Below are 15397 nucleotides of genomic sequence, written 5' to 3'. Positions count from 1 at the left end.
TTTACTGGACGGTGGGGTCTCTGGAGGGTAAACAGGCAGCTATTCCAGAAATGTGCTAATCCAAGGTCTTGTGACAACAATTAGGCAACCAAGGGAGAGGCAGGTCAGCGCTGCCGAGGCCTTCTTGCTGCTGCTGCTGTTGCTGCTGCTGCTGGCGGCGGTTGTGGTGGTGGCGGTGGAAAGAGCAAAAGGAAACAGGATAAGAACGTGGCATTTCCAAAGAGGGCAAGAGAGAGAAGCCTCAGACAAAGCTTCATTCGAGCTGTCGTCCGATCCTTGGGAGGAAAGTCCATTGGGTAAAAGGGGACTCTGTTCCCAGCAGCGCACAGTGGATTGCTACCTGATTTTAGTCCTTGGTCAAGGTTCCTGGTCCTCCTTTAAGGAACCTTTGCAACGGATTGTTCCGGGAGGGATGCTTGCGGCTGTCCGGATGCTGCTGGACTCTTTGGAGCCATTTATGATGTTTGCATTTCTAGCCAGCCTTTCCACCAAGGGTGTGCCTGCAGGCGACTCCCCCTTCTCAAGAATGCCCCCACAACAACCCTGGGAGGTGGAGAGTTGGTGGCTGGCCCAAGGTCACCCGGTGAGCTTCGAGGTCAAGTTGGGATTCGAACTCGGGTCCACAGGGTCCTAGTCCAACACGCTAACTAACCTCGACAACTCGAGGTTGCTCACCACCCTCCGTCCAGACCTCTGCATAAGCATATTTGTGCTTGGAAATCGCTAAAATTACGTCTAATCTCAGACACATTTTCTGTAGGGATGAAGGCTGTAATGCAATCCTAAGGATCCTTCCTAGTAATGAGTAAGCCCCATTGAACACAGTTGGATATCCTTCCGAGTAAACATGGCAAGAATGGTGCCCTTTCACAAATGTAGGCCTGGACTGCGAAGAGCATTCCGTGGAACCAACTCCTTTGAGCGGAGTGGGGTTTACCTCTCAGAAAACATGACAATGATAGCCTTGGTTGGTTGGTTGGTTATTGTTCCAGTATTATTATTATTACCCCACCCATCTGGCTGGGCCTCCCCAGCCACTCTGAGGACCTCCAGCAAAATACAAAAACATAATAAAACTTAAAACATTAAAAACTTCCCTATACAAGGCTGCCTTCAGATGTCTTTTAAAAGTTGTGTAGTTCTTTATCTCCTTGACATCTGATGGGAGGGCATTCCAACCAGAAGCTGAAATCCAACTAGCTGAATGGGTGTTAGGCTGCAGACACGCCTTACATTTAATACACATGACTTCACCCCCCCCCCCAAAAATCCTAGTTCACAAACCCCACACAGAACTACATTTCCCAGCACCCTTCACCTCAGAATTCTTTGTGAGTAATGATGTACTTTAAATGTGCTGTGCCCGCAGTCTTATGTCACATCCATACGGTACATGTTAAGCACTATTATACCTCTCTGACTGTTGTGGAGAATCCCGGGGAACTGTAGCTGAGGGTGCTGGGAATTGCAGCTCTGTGAGGTCAGCACCCTGAACAAACTACAATTCCCAGAATTCTCCATGACCATGGCATGAGAGTGCTTTAAAAGTATGTTGTGGATTAGTCTCGACTAATTATATTTAGGGAACTTGGGCGGTCTGATATATAAGCCGAGAAGAGCTGAAGTCTCTCCAATGTTTTGCTCATTAACAGGGGAAGCGGAGGATGTGATTTGCCACTTCACTGTCTTCCAATGTGGTAAAGAAGGCAGCGGTGTTTCAATGGGGCTTGTGTGAAAGAATTTATTGTTGGACCGTGAAACTAGCAAGGCTATATGCACAGGCGCACTCAAGTTCCCTTGAAACCAGTGGGGGTTAAGAGTAGCTATAGGAGGGCTGGATAGTAGAAGACAGGTAAGCTTGTTTTTAGTAGGCACACACACCTGCATTTAGGAGGCTCTATAGGAAACTCCAATTCTTTCAGGTAAACCTCTCAAAACTGTATCCAATTAGGGCATGCCTGCGTGAATGAATGACTGCAAGCCATTTTTGCACAACCTCCTTCATTGGCCAGAAAACTGGAGCTTGTGAACTCCTGGATGGAAATATTCTTTGCGCGTTACAGCATACGACCCGAATCAGTGACTCCATTAGCCACGACTAAGAGTTGACTAGAAACTTAGTATTATTGAGAACATTATTTGAAAGTATGCATGTGGGGACCAGGTTCCCTGCAGCTCTGGTTTTAGTTGAAAGCAGGTCCCATGGATTCCAGATACAGCAGCCAACTTTGCCCCTCTCCTAGCTGAGCTCCTGCGCTTTCGACGCCCTCTGTCTCAAAAACTCGACGTAGAGAGACGAGTTGGACTGTTCCGTTTCTGCACAAGAGCAGCTCTAGCTAAGGAGCTGACAACCCTACTTCTACCCTGGAGCTCACTTCGAAACAGACGCCTTTGGGGCAGCCTTTAGAGAGGAACTTGAATATGGGAACTACGTCCGTGTAAGAAGCGAATTCGAGGGTGTGTGATCAGGCTGCTGGCCTTGGGCAGCCTGGAAATGCCCTCCTGTTTGGAGGCAGCAAGAATCCCGATCAGCATTTGAACCTGTAATTGTTCTAACAAACCGAGTGCGGCGAGAAGGGAGACGAGAGAGCAAATAAAAACACAGCGATTTGAAAAGCAAAGATATCCCAACCCAGGCGGAATGAATGCAAGGCGTGCGCCCGCATCACATCGACCTCGTTACAATTTTATTTTTCAATAATTCTGTCCGATAAAATTTCATTGTCCATTAAGTAATCCCCGAAATGAGAGCTCTTATGAGCCTATAATGAGCTCTAATTGCCACGACTAGTCGAGCCACGTGGAAGGATTTAGAAGGTATTAAGCGGTTGGGTACAGAGCGCGGGCTGTTACCTTGCCATTACTTTCATAATTCAAGGAGAAAATTAGTCCTTTTAAGGGAAAATCCTTTGATTCCCTTCATTCTGCTCGGGGTGACAGAGTATAGCTTTGTCTGCTTTTAGTTCAAGACAGTGTAACAAATGGGAATGTAACAAAATTGCCCCCCTTTTAAAAAACTTTTTTTTAAGCCAGTGCTGTTCAAAAAGAACATCAGAGACGACAACACACACACATACACACACACACACACACACACACACACACACACACACCCCTCTGCCTTTCTTCCCTGCAACTTTTAGGATTGGAGACGTGTGTATTCCTAGTCGTGTTTTGCTATCAAACAATGGAAGCTTGGTTTGGGTTTGCTTTTTATTTTATTTTATTTTTAAGTATCCAAAATACACCGTCTCTATGCATAAATAAAGAAATCGGAAACCCAGTTTACAGGCGTGTTTGCTTCTCATGGCGCTTCGCAAAGCGATCCGAGCAACAACATAACCCTGGGCTAGTAGCTCACTTGAATGAAACGAGGCTTTTTTCGAAGCAAGTATACAGTCCTAAATGCACGTAGTGGACAGAATTAAGGACCATTGAACTCAATAGTGCTTGCTTCTGAATGAATAAATATACCTAGGAGATTCCTGTCCATGGGCTGAGGAGTGGCAAGCCAACATGATCCTGGATTTAATCTTCCAGAAGAATTCCCGAAGCCCATGGGATTAAACTGGAGCAACCGTGTCTACCTTCCGCACGACGCTGGAGGTCCGAATCATGCCTGTTCAGAAGTAAAATACTCTGAGATCCAACAGGCCTTACTTTCCTGGTAAATTTGTAGAGGATGGCAGTATTGTGCATAAATATTCAATGGGGTTTCGAGCGAGCATAGATTAATAGCTCTCCCCCTGATCGCGGTTGCAATTTACTTCCGAGTAAGAGGACTGTTCTTTCTTTATAAGGTTTGGATACCCCACCCCGCTGCCAATCTTTTCAAATCATTGATATTCAAAATACCCTTTTTCCGCTGTTCACTTTCCAAGTCCTACTTGTGGGATCGATCCCCGCTATAGAAGTTCCCTTGTGGTCCCTTTGAACCCAACCTGTTAGGCTCTCCATCGCCTTAGAGGCGCATCTAACTCTGCATAGGAGAAAACCACAGAATGCAGAATAGGACTTAACTTCCCACTATGCGCTCTTAAGACTCTCTGGGTGGGTGTCTCCCTTTTAGAGTTGGCGAGGAGTTTTTGAAAGTCCAGGGAACTACCTATAAGCCCTCGGATCCTTTTCTGGTTTGAGGGTGAGGGAGATTTCTAACGTCACCCGAAGGATTTCAGTCAGTGACTTCGCGAAACTCTCCGGTTTCCAAATGCAAAGTGTGCGCTCATCTCAGTCCCGGAAACCCAAGCTGCTCTCTAGGCAAAACCTGATGCGCCCTACCCACCATGGCTCGCTGGTTTGGAACAGCAAAGAGGACCATCGCGTGAGCGCCCGAAGAATCTAAGCTTTCCTTTCCACGTTATCTTTCGCTTTCCTCGAAAAGTTTCCAAAGCAAGCGCTGGTGTGTGTGTGTGTGTGTGTGTGTGTGTGTGTGTGTGTGTGTAAGCAAAGGCAAACAGAAGCCGGGGCTTGCCCCAGCTCCCCTTAATGAGGCCATTCTAAAAGCGTGAACAAGCCTATGAATGTTTTATTGAAAGCGCATCGTTAACTTGTATCCATCCTTTTTCTCCCGAGCGTGGCATTGTGATATTCCTGCCTGTGGCACATCTTACCCAATATAGCCCCAGATCTCTCCATTCTCCGTAACCAAGCAACACTTTCTGAATACCAAAAATTGAAAAGAACCGCTTAGTCTTCAAGAAAGTCCTCAATAATAGTGGGGAAAAGAACAAAGATCCAGGAGACAACAAAATGCCACAGGGGTGACTTTTCAAGAGCAATTATCTCTCATTAATCAGAAGAACAGCTGCAATATTAATTTTCTCGCTTTCTTCCTCTCTTTTCAAAGTCTTCTCTCTCTCTTCCCCCCCCCACCTGCCCCCACCTCCCAACATTTGAATAATCATAAATTTTGACTTCATAGAGAAGCAACATTTTTAGAGGCTGAAAGGTACAAAACCGTCATCCCGGAGGAAAGAGTTGGTTAATTTAATGTTGCCAAGGATTTGGGCGGGGAGTGGGGGCAGGGGGGGAGAATCCTAATCTCTGCCCCCTTTTTATTTTCCTTTGCACCCCAGCCTCTCCCCCCCCCCTCCAGCTTCCACTGGTTCACTTCTGGAAACTTTAAACCTTCTCTCTCTCTCTCTCTCACGGAAATTGTAGCGAATTGTCCCAGTGGGTTCAAGCAAGCGTGGGAGTTTCGACAGCCCCGCTGTCCATTTCATTCGCAGCCCTTGATGCAGAAGCCGAGCGTTTTGTCGATCAGACCGAAGAGACAATCTTGGGGCGTAACGCGCTTTGTAGCACATCAAAAGGCCCACTGCATTAGAGGAACTAAGAAGTTCATTCAGCAGAAAGCGGAGCAAGAGGTCCTCCTCCCCCCATCTTTCCCCCCCTTATTATTATTTTCAAAAAAAAAAAGACTTTGTAAAGATCCTGATTGTTAGTAAGGATGGGTTGCTGGAGGTGGGTGGAAAAACAAGTTCTCTCCCCACCGCACCATAAAGAGACAACATGCATCAACACTTCTCTCTCTCAATCACACACACACACACACCATTCACACTCACACACCAGTGCTTTCCAAACTTAATCTACATGATTTAGGACAGCGATGGCCTTCCAGAGCTTATCGGAGTCCATTTCCCATCATCCCTTGCCAGCATGGCCAACGATCAGGGATGATGGGAGGCGTAGTCCAACATCACTGAGCAGGCCACAGGTTCCCCTTGCTAAGATGTATAAGACTGAATCAGATAAGTGCTGGAGATGCAATGAGACCGAGGGTACATTCTATCATATGTTGTGGACCTGTGAAAGGGTAAAAGAGAATTGGGAAATAATTCACAATGAATTGAAAAAGGTACTTTCCCCCAAAAAACCAGAGAGTCCTTTTTGTTGGGGATAATTCAGACAGAAATTCCCAGATGTCAAAAAAGGTTACAGTGGTACCTCGGGTTAAGAACTTAATTTGTTCTGGAGGTCCGTTCTGAACCTGTAACTGTTCTTAACCTGAGGTACCACTTTAGCTAATGGGGCCCCCCACTGCTGCCACACAATTTCTATTCTCATGCTGAAGCAAAGTTCTTAACCTGAGGTACTATTTCTGGGTTAGTGGAGTCTGTAACCTGAAGCGTATGTAACCTGAGGTACCATTGTATTTATGTATGCCACTACTGCAGCCCGTGTTTCATTAGCCCAAAATGGAAAACGAGCGTGGTCCCAACCAAAGAAGAGTGGCAGCGTAAGTTGACAGAATATGCGCAGTTTACAGATTTAACATATAGAATAAGAGAACATGAAGAACATACTTTTAAAGAAGATTGAAAAATGTTTATTGAATATATGGGAGCAAATTGTGTGCACTTGAAAACGTGGGCAGCATAAAGATAAATTCAACAGTGTAAATAAGTTTTGATGGATGTAATAATGAAAGACTGAATGGTTTAGTTTATGTTATGCAAAATGAACCACGGAAAGAGAAGAAGGGAAGTCATTGATATTTTAAGGTTGCTTAAATGAATATTCTAAAATGTAAAGCAGAAAATGAAATAAAAGTTATGGAGGAAGAAGGGGGGGCACAGGTTCCCCACCCCCACCCACTTATCCCCTGGGGAAAATAGCTACAAAAAGGGAACTGGAGAACTGGGCCCAAACTAACAAACGGAATAGGGACAAATGTAAGGTTCTGTACTTAGGCCCGAAGAACCAGCTGCACAAATATAAGACGGTGGGGCACCTGGCTTACTAGTAGTACATGTGGAAAGGATCTAGGGGTCTGTGTGGATCACAAACTTAGTGAGTTAACAGTGTGATACAGCAGCAAAAACCAAAAAGAGGAAATGCCAGTCTAGGCGTGGCAAGAATGCCATTTTGCGCAAGCGCACAGATGGGAGACGGAAGAAAAGTGAGGTGTCCTGCTGTGTGCATGCATACTCAATTTATTTATTTGCAGTTTAGAATGCACCAGCAGCCATGGGCATAGCCAAGGGGGAGCAGTAGTGGTGTAGCTAGCCAGGGGGCAGGGCAAGCTGTCCATGGGGCACGGCCAACCAGGCAGGGCACGCTGCGCGGAGCCGAAGCCTGCATAGATGCTCTGCCTGCATCAGCTGCAGGGCGGTTGAGGGGGAGGCGGTGGGGGGACGCGAGCCCCAGGCCTCCTTTTCAGGTGGCCCAGTGCCTGCAGGCACCTGAGCCACTGTGTCACTCCGAGGAGAGATCTATGGCTCGGGAGCACTACAGGCCCCCCTGGGTAAGTGCCACCCATATTGTGAGTGGCCTCCCAGTTCGCCCCCCTGCAGCCCCCTAGCTATGCTACTGGGGGGCAGGGGGTGGCTACCTCCCAAATCAATAAAAATCAATACAGTGGTACCTCAGGTTTTAATTCGTTCTGGAGGTCCATTCTTTTTTCTTTTCTGGGTTTAAATGAGTTTTTTTTTTAAAATTTTAGACAGCCTACATGGCAAGTTTTTAAAAACCAATGCCTCCACTCCAATTAATTCAGGGTCAAAATAAATCAAAATAAGCTCAAGATGGCATCAGTCCAGTTTTCAAACAATGCTGAGTCATGATGTTTTGTTGATGAATAAAGAACAGCAGCCAATTATGATGATAGATGATCCAGAAGGGTTGGTCTCTTGTTAACATTTCTCCATTTCTAATCCGTCCTTAAAGAAAATCATATAAGGAGTGATACCATCCTCACGGAAATCCAGCAACGCCACCATTCCATCTGGATTCATGTTCTCGCCTACAGAAAACTGGTAATTTTTGAAGTTTGCAAGGATATGTTTGACTTGTTCAGCTGCTCCAGTCATAAACGGCTTTACTCTCTCTGGCTTTGTTTGCTCAAGTCTTGCTTTGATTGCTTTCATATAGTTCTTGATGTACTTCTTGTAAGACTCTTTAGTGAAGCTTGTTTCCTGAAGGTGGTGGTTCATGACAATGTCAACACCAGTGACAACGGTAGCCTCTGCCCCTTCACCATCTGGACCTTCAGCCAACACATTTCCACCAATTAAAGCATCATCTGTTTCACCTTCTTTCCTGCTCACCATCTTCCCTTCCACTTCCAGGCAGAGTCCGCTGGCCACTTCTTTGACCTTGTCGATGTCCGAGAACATCTTGTCTTGGCTGATGCAGTCCCGGTAGATGATCATGGCTGAGGCGTCATTGGGCGGTGGTGGGTTGAGTGGGTGGGCAAATGGGAGGCTTTGGGGAGCAGAGCGGCTGGGCAGCAACTCCCGGCGAGAGCAAGGAGCGAGGCGGAGAAAAAGCTGGAGGTCCGTTCTTAACCTGAAACTGTTCTTAACCTTAGGTACCACTTTAGCTAATGGGGCCTCCTGCTGCTGCCGCCCTGCCGCCACACAAATTCTGTTCTCCTCCTGAAGCAAAGTTATTAACCCGAGGTACTATTTCGGGCTTAGTGGAGTCTGTAAACTGAAGCATCTGTAACCCGAGGTACCACTGAGGTTCTACCCCCTCTGACAAAAGCCCACCCTCCTTAACAAAAATCCTGGCTCCTCCCAAGTCAGCAGCTGCACCCACCCACCCATGGGGACAGAGCTTGCTCTTCCATGAGGCAATGGGAGCCAGAGAGATAAGGTGTGCTGTTTGATGAGACATTTTGTGGCAGCAGATTGCCTTTCTAGCAAGGGAAGTAAGCTAGGACCCTGATCCAGATCTGCTGCCCCTCTCATTCTGCCACTGACGCACCCTCCTCCTCTTGGCTTATTATAGCGCTGGCCCTGTTGACTTGGTAGCTCCAGGAATGAATGCCCCATTAAGAAAGGGAGTGGTTCCAATTACCTTCTGAAGCTAGTAGTGGTGCAGTTGCTCCTTAAAATGGCCGCCATGGACCCACACCATCTCAAATATACTCAGACATATTCAAGTGAGTGGTGGCTGTCCAATTCTGGACTCACTTGGATGAGGTAGATGATGTAAAAACAAATCATGGTGCTTATGGCGGAGAAACAACCTCATGGGAGACCTCCATTGGAGGAGGGCAGGGGAGTGTGTGATTTCTGGGCTCACTCTGTCAGCTGGGAGAACAGTCATATTGTGGTTTCCCTCACAGGGCTCTTTTCAGAAGGTGGTGCTAGGGGGATTCTATTTGGCCCCTTGCTGAGGTACTGAAAAGTTCCATCTTGTCCCTTACGTACAAACACATCCTGTCAAGCACCACCCCTTGTGTGGATGGGAAACACTGAGACAGGGTTCATCTGAAAGCACTTGTGTGAATGCACATGGAAAAATGAGATCTGCACAACTCATGTACACATTAGCATGTGCACAGATGTTTGAATGTGCACCTCCCATGTTCCTATTTAAAGGGGAACATTCCCCCAAATTACAATGTCTTCACAATGGGTGGGTGTGGTTTTATTGTGTGATTGTAATTTTGATTTATATAAGCTACCTTGAATGATACAATGATACCTTGAATGATAAAAAGGTAGGGTGATTCCCCCCACGCTTGAAAATAAGTAAGGATGGGGAAATTGTTTGTGTCCAATTGCGCCAGACTTCAGCTTGAGCAATAATTTAAAATGTATTTGGGTATGTGTAGAACAGGGGTCAGCAACCTTCTTCAGCCATAGCCAGTCCACCGTCCCTCAGAGCATGTGGTGGGCTGGACTATATTTTTTGGGGGGGGAAATGAATGAATTCCTATGCCCCACAAATAACCCAGAGATGCATTTTAAATAAAAGGACACATTCTACTCATGTAAAAACATGCTGATTCCCGGACCGTCCACAGGCCGGATTGAGAAGGTGATTGGGCCGCATCTGGCCCCCGGGCCTTAGGTTGCCTACCCCTGGTGTAGAACGTCCATCTGAATAGCCACACAGTGGACCACCATTTCAAAATGAGGATTGAAAAAGCTTATCTTCTCCCACCCTCCACTTTATGGAGATTAAGGCCCATTATGGTAGCTATAAGGATAAATCCCAAGTCCTACATTATCATTCAGGGTGCGGCTAGGTGATAATAGGGAGAAAGGGTTGTCCTCCTTTAGGTGGAAATGTGGATTACTTTGCTTACTTCAAAAGGTGGTTGTTCTTCAAAGGCCTTGCTGCATCTGGGGGGCACCTCTTCATCATTCTGTTAGCAGTGGAGGGTGACTGTAGCTCTGCAACACAAAGCTCTGCCTGTTTCTTACTTAAACACAGTCCAAGGGGTTGAGGGGGCACCTTCCTCTTGCTTAGTTTCAGTGTTGCCCTTGTAGACCTCAGCAAAGGAGAGGATGACTCCACTTACTGTTGGTCTCCCAATGGGCACCAGCCAACACTGCTGTGGTGTAGGACCTTGGACTCTACCCCCAAGTCCTGCCCTGATAGCACCAGTGGGTTTCATAACCTATTCAGTCCAGAGGGCTGAATACAGAGGGCAAGTCTAATTTATAAAATAAGTGACACACACTGCTGAAAAGGCTGTGAAGCAGTTGGAATTTACTTTCTCTTATAGTGGGAGTGCCATATTTAATAAATGTCAAAAAAACAACTATTCAAACTAGTAGGAAGAACCCAAAACCAGCACTGTTATCAATTTCTGAAGGAGAAAATGAAGACCTTGCATAAAGAAGATGCTGATTTACTTGTTGGTAGTAATTAAAGATTTTCATTCCATTCCGCTTTTTTGTATCTCAAGTTATGGAGACTAGTATGAAATATAGCATTCTGAAGAACCTGGTATTAAAAATTCCAAGAGGCTAAAGGACAATAAAATGCAGTAGAGTTTGAAGGAAATTTATTGTTTTGTGAACAGGACAGGAAAAGGAACAACTGGACACCTCTGCATTTATATGGATTGCTATAGCAAAATGCAAGACTGTATGCCGGTGGTATATTGCTTACTAGCTGAAAAGAAAAAAGAAAGACCCAATTAATTTATCTCACATTTGTTTGGGCTTTGTGCATGTAATTTGGATGTGCTGTGTGTTGTAGTTAAACTATGGAACATTGGCTTGAAAATTAATAAAGTATATTTTAAAACAAATTTATAAGAAAAAGAGATTTCCATATGTGTAGAATAATTTTATTTGCTGCCTCTGGAAAGAAGGTGTTCATTAGTGAACCAAAATGGCTTAGATTAAAAGACTGCAGATATGTTTGTATTTCTAAACATTAACAGACAATTGAGAAAGCCCATGAAAAAATAATAGATGGGAATGTTTTGACAGTTTTGAAACTAGCTGTCTTTTGTTATTTTCCCTTGATCAAAATTTGCCACAAGAATTAATGGAAAAGATGTTAGGATATTATAACTTATCATAGTGATTTGACAGGCAAATTCACTGGGGGAATGCATAGCTCTGGGCCTTTCCAGCTGACAGGAGCTATGTATGCTAAAATGAACATACCGTATTTTTCGTTCTATAGGACGCACTTTTCCCCCTCCAAAAACTAAGGGGAAATCTGTGTGCATCCTATGGAGCGAATGCAGGCTCCTTGGCTTCAGCGATAGCAACGCAAAGCTTCCAAAGCGCAGAGGGAGCACTCCCTCCGCGCTCTGGAGGCTACGCGTTGCTTTTGCTGAAGCCTGGAGAGCAAGAGGGGTCGGTGCGCACCAACCCCTCTCGCTCTCCAGGCTTCAGGGATAGCCGCCTGAAGCCTTTGGGGCGCAGCGGGAACTCGTGCTGCGCTCCGAAGGCTTCGGGTTCCTTTTGCTGAAGCCGGGAGAGCAAGACTCTCCCGGCTTCAGCAGAGAGGGAGAGCTGCGCATCGCCCCTTTAGCCAAGCGGGAGGAGAAATGGAAGGGGCTCCGTTTCTCCTGCCGCTTAGCTGAAGGGGTGCTGATCAGAGAGGGGGAGATTTTTTTTCCCTTGTTCTCCCCCTCTAAAACAAGGTGTGTCCTATGGTCGGGTGCGTCCTATAGAGCGAAAAATACGGTACTTTTTATTTTTTAAGAAAAGGAATTCAGTACACTGACATGTGCTACATCAGTACAGTTTCCTTTGAACTATTTAGGCAGCCTTTGTTGTTGTTGTTGTTTAGTCGTTTAGTCGTGTCCGACTCTTCGTGACCCCATGGACCAGAGCACGCCAGGCACTTCTGTCCTCCACTGCCTCCCGCAGTTTGATCAAACTCATGCTAGTAGCTTCAAGAACACCATCCAACCATCTCGTCCTCTGTCGTCCCCTTCTCCTTGTGCCCTCCATCTTTCCCAACATCAGGGTCTTTTCCAGGGAGTCTTCTCTTCTCATGAGGTGGCCAAAGTATTGGAGCCTCAGCTCACGATCTGTCCTTCCAGTGAGCACTCAGGGCTGATTTCCTTCAGAATGGATAGGTTTGATCTTCTTGCAGTCTATGGGACTCTCAAGAGTCTCCTCCAGCACCATAATTCAAAAGCATCAATTCTACTTAGAGGCAAATATTTTTTGTTATATGCAGGAAAAACAGGACATCTGGGGGCACCTAGCAGCTGCTGAGGTGAAAGAAAGATGCCCCACAGTCCTATTCCATGCACAGAATCCAACCATGCTGCTGATGGCACAGCTTTCTCCAATGCACTTGGGGCAGCAGTCTAGTTTGGCAAGGAAAGGGAAGGTTGTATACTATACACAATGTTATCGTCCAATACCAGTGCCGGTAGAAAAATAGGTGCCGGTATTTACCATGAAGTTGTTACAGTAAGTGTCTCAGTTTTTAACAAAAAAGGTGTGCTGGTACTGTGTACCCCTGAGTACCCCCTGAAAAAAGCAGCTTACTGCCTCTCCTTACCCCCAGTCATTTACCACCTGAAGTAGCTGCCTGTTTACCTCAACTTTGACCATCCAAACGTTGCAAGATAAAACTCCCTTCACCCCCTGACTAGCATGCTTGCTAGTGTTGATCAGATGAGTTGTAGTTCAGCAACATCTGGAAGGCCAAAGGTTCCCCACACCTGCTCTCCCTAATGGTAGGGCTGGCCTTGCAGGTGAGGTAGAAAATCAGTGCAGAGAAGGGAAAGGGAACGCGCACATTCCTCCCCAGTCTTGATCTACATTTGGGGGAGTGTGTGTGGGCTCCTGCAGCTGCTTTTGTTTAATAAACAACAACAGTGGCCAGCTGTAAGCAGGCACATCAAAGCATGCACTTAACATAATATGTAGTAAATGAATTATAATTATAATCATTTCAGGCAAACCTCACTGTCAGGGAAACCAGTTCCCTCAGCCTCACTTGTATAAACACAAGTGTAGGTATCTGTGCTTCTTTAATTTTCCGCTGCCACCAGTTTACTCAGAATCCTTTCAAAACCTCCTCATAGCTAGTACAGTTGGCTATGGTGTGAGATGGACACCAGGAAGAATTTAAATAAGATTGTTGGTTTATTAAAGGGATACTATTTATACAAGGAAATGCTGCTCTGTGTATTGGGGTCTTAAAGGTGATACAATTCCCCTCCTGAAGATTTATTAGTTAGTGTTAGAGATGGAATTTTATTTTTAATTTTTAAAAGATTGTAAAATTTTAAAATTGTAAAATTGAATTTTACAATTTAATCAGCATAATCCATTAACATAAGTCACGTAAGAAAATAAGCATACATCCTTCCCCCCCCATAGACTTCCCTCAGTGTTAGAGATGGAATTTTAGACAGGTGTTCTCTATTTAACCAACTGTAAATGCCTAATATTTAAGAAGTGATGATCACAAACAAAGAAGGTAAGATTACAGTTGTCTTATATTAGGAGGAAAGTATAAAACAAATGACCACACACATTCCTTGTTTTAATGAAGGATTGAGAGAAAGAGAAAAGTCTATGAAATGCTCAAAAGCATCCAAGAGTTTTTCTTGGCAGAGCAGAATGCGGAACACAAGAAGTTCCTTAAGTCCGGCATGTTACAAATTCTTTCTGGATTAAGGGATTCTACCCTCAATAATGAGTTGTATCATGTGGTCCTTCAGAGTAGCATCCAGCTCCAACCATCCATGGTTTTAGCAGTCATTAAGCTAGAAGGCCTGATTCTTTATAATGCTTTTATAATTATGGTTTGGAGAAGGGGCTATTTATCCCTTGCTTTCTTGCTCTGTCCCTCCCCAATTCATTGTAAATAATGTATTTGCTATTGGTATTAATCATATGATATTTGCAGACTAAAGGCCATAGAGGAAAAACTGATCATGAAATCCAAACCACTGAAATAAAAAGGAGACTTTTTGTTTGTTTAAATATTTTTGGACTGCACTATCATATAAAACAACACAAGGAGTGTTGATTGGGAGTGAAAACACCACTTTATGTTTTCACTCTGCTTCCATATATGTTCACTCAAAGGTAAGTTCTACTGCATTCAGCTGGTCTTACTCCCAGGAAGTAAGCACCCACCCATTTTTACTCTGTAGTATGCTGTTGTGTGACTTGCTCTCCAATGAGTGTGCATAGAATTGTAGCTGTGCAACCTGATTCTATGCACGTTTGCTGAGATGCAAGCCCCAGTGTCAAATGTGGTTTTCTCTCCACCAAGTGTGGTTTAGACAGCAGCCTTAAATGCCGTTTGACGTTTAGTCCCATCCAGTTCAATGTTACTTGCTTCTGGACAAACCTGGTTAGGGAACTGGGATTAGTGTAAGGTTGCAAACCTAAACTAGCTAGCTACTCGGAAGTAAATCTTATTGACAGCAACTACATCTACAGCCATACTACCCTTAACATGCCCGATCTTAAACTGACGTATTTTTCTCTATATAAGATGTGCCCATGTATAAGACAACCCCTATTTTTTGGAACTCAAAATTAAGAAATCAGTATTTCTAGAGTTGTTGAGCTTTCTTCTTGGGGGTGGGGAGGGTTAGCCAAAGTTGTTGAGCTTTTTTCTCTCTTTCTTTCTCTGTATGCCAAGTTAGGGATCCTCTCCAAATGCATGTGTTTGATAGGGCACGTGGAAGGTCATTTATTTAAGCTCTGGGTGACCAAGCACAGAGAGATCTACAAATTCATGTGTGCACGTGTGACAAATTCCAAAGGGGCTGTCCTGTTAGACTGCAATAGATTGTCATTGATTGCGTTGAAGTCACTTCAGCAAGAGATTGGGGAGGGGGGAATCGCCCCCCCCAACAACCTCTTATTTTCCCAGAACAAAAGTGGCTACCCTAGAGACCCACCACATGGTCTTCCAGCTGCAAGGCTAAGACTTGAACTTGCCACTCAGCTCAGGCATATGTTTCATTTGTTGACCAATGAGAAGTTCCAATGAGTCCCCTGGGCCTTCTTTCCCCCTAGCACCCAAGGCTTCGTAGCCGAGGCCGACCACGCTAAACAAGCCGACCGATCCGGCTTCAGGCGATGCCTCTTCCCCTCCCAAGATGGCACCCGGGAGGCCGACTTCCTCCTTCCAGCCAGCAGCTACCAGCCGCGCGGCCGCCGTTGGCCGCACCTCTATTCAAACAGCAGCGCGAGCGCGGCGCGTG

At 45.4% G+C, this 15397-nt stretch overlaps 1 protein-coding gene and 1 long non-coding RNA gene across 2 annotated transcripts; both read right to left on the bottom strand.

Moving 5' to 3' along the window:
• Nucleotides 1-7440: 7440 nt before the first annotated feature.
• LOC310686399 (translationally-controlled tumor protein homolog) lies at nucleotides 7441-8199 on the bottom strand. Its single transcript, XM_083460205.1, has one exon. The coding sequence runs from the start codon at nucleotides 8154-8156 to the stop codon at nucleotides 7638-7640; it is 519 nt and encodes a 172-aa protein (XP_083316331.1). The 5' UTR covers nucleotides 8157-8199; the 3' UTR covers nucleotides 7441-7637.
• A 1405-nt stretch (nucleotides 8200-9604) lies between these two features.
• On the bottom strand, nucleotides 9605-15328 carry LOC310686431. The gene is made up of 3 exons (XR_014515904.1): nucleotides 15088-15328; nucleotides 13165-13265; nucleotides 9605-10860 (listed from the first exon to the last, which is right to left on the bottom strand). It is a non-coding gene; the product is annotated as an uncharacterized lncRNA (long non-coding RNA).
• Between the last annotated feature and the right edge of the window lie 69 nt (nucleotides 15329-15397).

Source organism: Podarcis liolepis (genome assembly GCF_965112155.1).
Source record: "Podarcis liolepis genome assembly, chromosome: 9".
Taxonomy (NCBI): domain Eukaryota; kingdom Metazoa; phylum Chordata; class Lepidosauria; order Squamata; family Lacertidae; genus Podarcis; species Podarcis liolepis.
The sequence above is the reverse complement of the archived record's forward strand: the minus strand, read 5'-3'. Positions and strand labels throughout refer to the sequence as shown.

Bases quoted from the DNA above. Each gene is read 5' to 3' on its own strand.
- LOC310686399 (XM_083460205.1), bottom strand. From the start codon at position 8,156: ATGATCATCTACCGGGACTGCATCAGCCAAGACAAGATGTTCTCGGAC.